This window comes from Nicotiana sylvestris, chromosome 9 (genome assembly GCF_000393655.2).
Source record: "Nicotiana sylvestris chromosome 9, ASM39365v2, whole genome shotgun sequence".
Lineage (NCBI taxonomy): Eukaryota > Viridiplantae > Streptophyta > Magnoliopsida > Solanales > Solanaceae > Nicotiana > Nicotiana sylvestris.
The window spans coordinates 70,066,792-70,074,491 of record NC_091065.1 but is presented as its reverse complement, the minus strand read 5'-3'; the positions used below and the strand labels follow the sequence as shown (position 1 = coordinate 70,074,491).

Below are 7,700 nucleotides of genomic sequence, written 5' to 3'. Positions count from 1 at the left end.
ATACATCTTCCTGTTGTGCCGTAAAGTTGAGAACATTTGGAGATCCTAAAAGATTTGAACACAATAACCATCTCATCAACTATGGAATGGGGTACTCTACTTCCCTTCCTTATATGGGAAATCTGGACTAACAGGAACAAGAATAATTTCAACAACACAACCCCCCCCCCCCCAAAACTAACAACTTTGATGGGCCAAGTTACTGAATATAATTTCCTAAACACAAAGGGTGGCCCAACTCAAACAAAAATGATTGTTAATATAAGTTGGCATAAACCCCAACAACATTGGTATAAACTAAACACTGATGGTGCATACAAAGTTGATGCACAAATATCAGGTGTAGGAGGTGTGATCAGAAATCACATGGGTATGTGGATCCTTGGCTTCCAAATGCAGAGCACAACTATTTCTCCTCTTCATACATAGCTACAAGCAATTTGCGAAGGCCTACAAATTGCAAAGAAATACAAGCTCTTTCCGCTTGAAGTGGAGACCGACTCAACTGAAGCAATCAAGGCAAGACAGCAGGACCATTTAGTCTTTTCTAATCTTGTTTTTGCTTGCAGATCATTAATGCACCACCAGAAGGACCTCCTACTACAATATAATTTCCGGGAAGGCAACCAAGTGGCGTATATCCTTGCAAAAGACGCCACAAAGGGAAACTACAAACAGCTCTCCCCTCAGTATCCAAAACTCCATGCAACACCTCCTCCTTTTGTGAAGAAACAACTGACTTTGGAAGAAAATGAAGCTTGTCCTTTTGTAAAAACTTTATCTAGTGATGCTTGTAATAGGCTAAGAACCTTAGGCAATCAATGTATTGCATGTGATAATCCACCAATGTGGTAATTTTCCTACTATCCGTAACCAACTGAAGGTTATCTATTTTTTATAATATATCTGCCATTATTATAAATAAAAAAAAAACAGGTGGTATAAAAAAATTTACAAATTCCGTGTAAAATTATTTTTTTTTTCTTTTATTTCTAAAGAGTGAAAATGCTTCAAAACCCCCAAAGCCCATAGGAGTGCCTATAGAAATTGAGCTAATACTATAAACCTTATCGTCTACTCTATCTAATCCCCCCCTCTCTGCACCAAAACCCCTCTTTGTTCTCTCCACAGAGAACTTCCCCTATCTCATACTATCCAATTTTACTTCATCCCAATTCAATTGAGAAGCGAGGAGTTGTTGACGGCATGGATTTCAAAGTAGAAGCGACGTCGTTTCCACCTGTAGTCTCTTCTCCTTCTCCAGGTTCTTCTCCTATCAACAATTCATCTTCTTCTCTCGATTCCCAAATGCAAAATAACGTTGCAAACACTGCTACCGAAATTAATAACAATAATAATAGTTATAATAGTAACGGCGTTAGTGATGATGGAACACTTGTGAGTGGTGGTCAGCGAGAAAAGATTGTTACGGGCTCTGAAAGGCCCCTTCTTGCTGACCCAGATGAGAAAACCGTAGAAAAATCCATTGGTGAAGAGCAGCCCAATGATTCTGCGGAAATTTCGATGCTGAAGTCAGTGAAGCCTGTTTCTGAGGTTTCTATGATTGATGGTGTCGAAAAAGTTGAGGTTTTGGGGGGAGAAAAGGGTGAAGGGATTACGTTGAGTGAGGATTCTGGCGGAGTTGGTGGTTCTGTTTCTGAGGGAAATACTGAAGAATTAAACTCAGTTGATGAGTCTAATTCGATTGAGCAGGTGAAAGAGAGTGGTGGTGAGATTGCTGTAGGTACAGAATTGAAAAAGGGTGTGGATGGGTCCACCCAGGAGGAGGTGAAGGAAATTGAGGAGAATGAAAAGGATGAAGCTTTAACTAGTGTTGCTTCATCTAATCTGAAAGGGGCTGTGGAACCTGATAAGACGGTGATTGAAGAGAGTGCTACTCATAGTGATGATGCCGAAAAACCCAATAAGGCGGTTGTTGAACCGTCGGAGTCTTTGTTGGTTGAAGCGAACCGTGAGAAGTTTACGCTTGAAGGAGATGCGGTTGTGGATGCTATTGATGTTAATGTCAATGTGTCAGCGCCAGGGGTTGCTGTTGGTGGAGATGTGGAAGAGAGTGCTATTCCTAGTGATGATGCCGAAAAACCCAATGAGGAGGTTGTTGAACCGTCGGAGTCTTTGTTGGTTGGAGCAGAAGGTGAGATTACTCCAGAAGGAGATGCAGTAGTGGATGCTATTGATGTCAATGTCAATGTGTCAGCGCCAGGGGTTGTTGTTGTTGGAGATGTGGAAGAGAGTGAAGTGAATGTATCAGCGCTAGGGGTCCCTGTCGTTGGAGATGTGGAAGGGAGTGTAGTGAATGTGTCAGCACCAGGAGTTGCTGTTGTTGGAGATGTGGAAGAGAGCAAGGAAGTGGAACAACATGTTGAAAGTCCTGCTGATGTGTCAGAGTCTTTGTTGATTGAAGCAGATGGTGAGAAATTTACTTCAGATGGAGATGCAGTTGTGGATGCTATTGATGTCAACGTCTCAGGGACAGGGGTTGCTATTGTTGGAGATGTGGATGAGAACAAGGAAGTGAAAGAACATGTAGAAAGTACTGCTGATGAGAATGTGACATCAGTAAATGGTGTTGGTGAGACCAGACAACTTATTGAAGAAGTGGCTAATATGACAGTTGATGAAGTAGATGTTCAGAAGTCTAAGCCTGCAGTGGATGATAATGTTGCAGCTGCAGAATCCAAGCCTGTGGATATCATTGTTGGTGCTGGAAGTGATGAAAAACTAGATGCTGGAGACGTTCAGACTGGTGATGCGGTAGCTGCTACCGAGGAAATCAAAGAAGCAGATCCTGAAAGTGGTAATATAAGTCCGGACGTGAAGGATGTCGAAAAGGAACCTGAGCAGGCAGTGTCTGAAACTATTTATGCCAACGGTGACCATTCCGAAGGAAGCATTGAGGGAGATGTAGTGGAAGCTGAAGTCTCAGGTCAGTCATCTGCCATACCAAGGTCAATCAGTGGCTCACAGCAAATACTGGAAGCAGATGGAGAAGCTAAAGATCAAATAGATGAAGAAGCTGAGCTTGAAGGCTCAATTTCAGATGGAGAGACAGACGGTATGATCTTTGGAAGCTCTGAAGCTGCCAGACAGTTTATTGAGGAGCTGGAAAGGGAATCCGGTGGTGATTCCTATACTGGTGCTGAGGCTTCACATGATCATTCACAGGAAATTGATGGTCAGATCGTCACCGACTCAGATGAGGAGGCTGATACTGATGAAGAAGGAGATGGGAAGGAGTTGTTCGATTCAGCTGCCTTAGCTGCCCTTTTAAAAGCAGCTACAGGTGCTGATTCTGATGGTGGAAACATCACAATCACATCTCAAGATGGGTCAAGGCTATTCTCTGTTGAACGTCCTGCTGGTCTTGGGTCATCACTGCGGTCGCTGAGGCCAGCTCCCCAACCAAATCGCCCCAATCTTTTTACTCCTTCCAGTCTTCAGAATAGTGGAGAATCTGAGAATAACTTGAGTGAAGAAGAAAAGAAGAAACTGGAGAAATTACAGCAGATTAGGGTCAAGTTTTTGAGGCTTATTCACAGGTTAGGGTTTTCTTCTGATGAGTCCATAGCTGCTCAAGTATTGTACCGGCTGGCACTTATTGCACGAAGGCAAAACAGTCCACTTTTTAGCCTGGAGGCTGCCAAGATGAGAGCTCTCCAGCTTGAAGCAGAGGGGGAAGATGATTTGGACTTCTCTGTTAATATCCAGGTTATTGGAAAATCAGGAGTGGGTAAGAGCGCTACCATAAATTCGATCTTCGGAGAGGAAAAAACTCCAATTAATGCATTTGGGCCAGCTACCACCAGTGTGAAAGAGATTAGTGGTGTTGTAGAGGGTGTTAAGATTCGGGTATTTGATACACCCGGTCTCAAGTCCTCTGTGATGGAACAGGGTTTCAACCGCAGTGTCTTGTCTTCAGCAAAGAAGTTTACTAAGAAGAACCCCCCTGATATTTTCCTCTACGTTGATCGGCTAGATGCCCAAACTAGAGATCTCAATGATCTTCCTATGCTGAAGACTATCACAAGTTGTCTTGGCCCTTCAATATGGAGAAGTGCCATAGTCACTCTCACACATGGAGCTTCTGCACCTCCAGATGGGCCTTCTGGCTCCCCTTTAAGTTATGAGGTGTTTGTTACTCAAAGGTCTCATGTTGTTCAGCAGTCTATTGGTCAAGCAGTAGGCGATTTACGAATGATGAGTCCAAGTTTGATGAACCCTGTTTCTCTGGTAGAGAATCATCCATCTTGTAGGAAGAATAGGGAAGGGCAGAAGATACTACCTAATGGCCAGAGCTGGAGGCCTCAATTACTGTTATTATGCTACTCAATGAAGATCTTGTCTGAAGCAAGTGCACTCTCAAAGCCTGAAGATCCATTCGATCACCGTAAGCTCTTTGGTTTCCGCACACGCTCACCACCTCTTCCCTACATGCTGTCCTCAATGCTGCAGTCACGTGCGCATCCCAAGCTTCCCGCTGAGCAGGGTGGTGATAATGGTGATTCAGACATTGACTTGGATGATTTGTCAGAGTCTGACCAAGAAGAAGAAGACGAGTACGACCAGCTTCCTCCCTTTAAGCCTCTTCGGAAGGCTCAACTCGCTAAGCTCAGCAAAGAACAGAGGAAGGCATATTTTGAGGAGTACGACTATCGGGTCAAGCTCCTTCAGAAGAAGCAGTGGAGGGAAGAGTTGAGAAGAATGAGAGAAATGAAAAATAACAAGGGAAAAGAGGCAGCAATTGAGTATGGTTATGCAGAGGAAGATGCTGATACAGGGGCAGCAGCTCCTGTAGCAGTTCCCCTACCCGACATGGTCCTCCCACCTTCTTTTGATAGTGATAATCCTGCCTACAGGTACCGGTTTTTGGAGCCCACTTCTCAGTTTCTTGCAAGGCCTGTTCTGGACACGCATGGTTGGGATCATGATTGTGGCTATGATGGTGTTAACGTGGAACAGAGTTTAGCCATTGCAAGTCGTTTCCCTGCTGCAGTTACTGTCCAAATCACCAAAGATAAGAAAGATTTCAGTATCAATTTGGACTCTTCTATTTCTGCTAAGCATGGAGATAATGGATCCACCATGGCTGGCTTTGATATTCAAAGCATAGGAAAGCAACTTGCATATATTGTCAGGGGAGAAACCAAATTCAAAATCTTGAAGAAGAACAAGACTGCTGGTGGAATTTCTGTCACATTTCTAGGTGAAAATGTGGTTACCGGGCTTAAAGTTGAAGATCAGATCACCTTAGGCAAGCAATACGTTCTAGTTGGCAGCACTGGCACTGTTCGATCTCAGAGTGACACAGCTTATGGTGCCAACTTTGAACTGCAGAGAAGGGAGGCAGATTTTCCAATTGGTCAGGTGCAATCCACATTGTCTATGTCTGTCATAAAGTGGAGAGGTGATTTGGCTCTAGGATTCAACAGTATGGCGCAATTCGCGGTTGGGCGTAATTCTAAGGTAGCTGTTCGAGCAGGAATCAATAACAAGCTCAGTGGGCAAATAACTGTGAGGACAAGCAGTTCAGACCACCTCTCTCTTGCACTTTCTGCTATAATTCCAACTGCAATTGGCATCTACAGGAAACTTTGGCCTGATGCTGGCGAGAAGTACTCGATCTACTAAATTTCATTTTCGTTTCAGCATTTTTGGTTAATTGAACTTTGTAATGGCGTATTATCTTGTCATTCTGTTGAATAATGCTTCTGTCATTTATCCGTCTATGTAGGATTCCTACTCGTATCAGTTTTGGGTGATTAAATGTACTTTTTTACGAGATGAAATCAAGAGGTTCGTGTTGCTTAAATGCTCTTTGTTATTGCTTATTCTTGGTTAGCATTCTTCGGAATTTTGAAGAAACCAATTTAAGTTGTTGTGTTACCGGCTGTTTTCTGTTAAGATAGGAGTTTATTCTGCTTTCAAATGTTGTCATTTAATTTGCCTTTATTCAACAACGTCCTAGAATAAGGGTCCAAAAGGACATGGCAAAGAGCTTCCTTGATTCTTTTGATATTTCTAAGTACAACAACAACAACAACCCAGTATAATCCTACAAGTGGGGTCTGGGGAGCGTAATATGTACGCAGACCTTACCCCTACCCCGAAGGGTAGAGAGGCTGTTTCCAGGAGACCCTCGGCTCAAAAGCAACAGAAGCCGATATATTAGTACCATAAAAATGCATAATAAAATAACAGCAATACAATAGATATGAAATACAGAATACGAAATACGAAAAAGATGGCTGGTATAGTAAAACTAGCAGGTAAAGCCCTGCATCAATAGACGACCAATGACATTCTTAGTCCAACTTCTAATTGGCTAGTCTCACTCTTTTGATATTTCTAAGTGATGTTAATGATTCAAGGGACACTTTTTGAGTGATCCCGTTACAAGTATAAGGTCGCCTTGTAGATTTGTGACTTATTCTGGGTAACAGCAAGGGAGGGAGATATCAGACATTTTAGATGCATTGTGTTACAGAAGCCTTTGTTTAATTTTTTTCCGAAACCGGGTTTGCAAATTCAAGCAGCACTTTTTTCTATTTTCTCACATTACAAGCAGCACTGTTTTCTGTTTTCTTATTATTGTCAATCGAGCTTGACTCTTGAGAAGCATAAGAGCTGAAGATGTCCTTGAAATTTGTTTGACTACATAGTTCTATGATGTTTGGGGGCCATGGCTGATGGTCAGCACCAATATTTCTGACTTTCTGTTGTTTTTGGAAATAATGCCAGTTTACTTATTCATTTTCAAAAAGGTGTTTAATGCTGTGTAAATTAAGGATAAGTAAGAAATTAAAGTTGGCTTTTCGACCTTTTTGTGCTTCTATAAAGCATACTTTGAAAAGCGCTTAAAGCTACTTGAAAGTAGATGTTGAAAAAGCGTTTTTATTTTCTTTTTTCCTTTCAAATAAAAGCATGCAAGAAAATAGCCATACCTTTCCTTTACCTTGCTCTACCATTATTTCCTAACAAATACTAAATTTTTCGACAATTTTCGCTGTATATTTTTTGTAGTAGGTAGCTATGCTTGTATATTTTACACAAAATTGGGAGAAACAGCCTTACGATCATAGTGGGTGTAAGTCATTTTCTGCTATCACATGGAAAAAAATTATTTACTCTTTGCTCTTGTAACAATCGCAAATCAGAATCTCCCCATGCCTTTTTCTTTTTCTTTTTTAATTACTACTTTGGTGTCAGAGGCGGATCTAGAATTTCTATAACATGAGTGCACCATTAAACAAAGAAGGAAAAAAAGAAGAATTAAGTGGGAATCGATCTCTGCTCCTTTAGGTAACTAACTAAACATTCAAACAAGTGCACCATTTAGCATCTTTGGAGCATGGGTGCCATCATATAATATCAGATCAATTTTAGAAAATATGTATATAAAATATCTAGTTTGGCGGATAGACCATGGGTTCACGTGCCCATAAATTAGACTTAAATCCGCCCTTGGTTAGGGTGGGGGAAAAAGGATGTTACCTTTATTGATGGATTTAGAACCTTTCACCTTAACGGGGTGAAGTACACAAAAACCCTTAAAGTAGATGATCTTAAAGTTTTGCCTCCGCTTGCTTAATTGGTAGAACTTCAAGTTTAACAAGTGTTGTCTCTCGCTTGCCCCATGAGCAACACTTTTAACTTTTGACCTTGAAGTAAATCAAAATCGG

General features: G+C 41.7%; 1 protein-coding gene across 1 annotated transcript; it reads left to right on the top strand.

Annotated features, from left to right (window-relative positions):
• The first annotated feature begins 1,040 nt into the window (after positions 1-1,040).
• Positions 1,041-5,830, top strand: LOC104230719 (translocase of chloroplast 159, chloroplastic). The gene has a single exon (XM_009783596.2). It carries the CDS (start codon positions 1,207-1,209, stop codon positions 5,647-5,649), a length of 4,443 nt encoding a protein of 1,480 aa, XP_009781898.1. The 5' UTR covers positions 1,041-1,206; the 3' UTR covers positions 5,650-5,830.
• Positions 5,831-7,700: the final 1,870 nt, after the last annotated feature.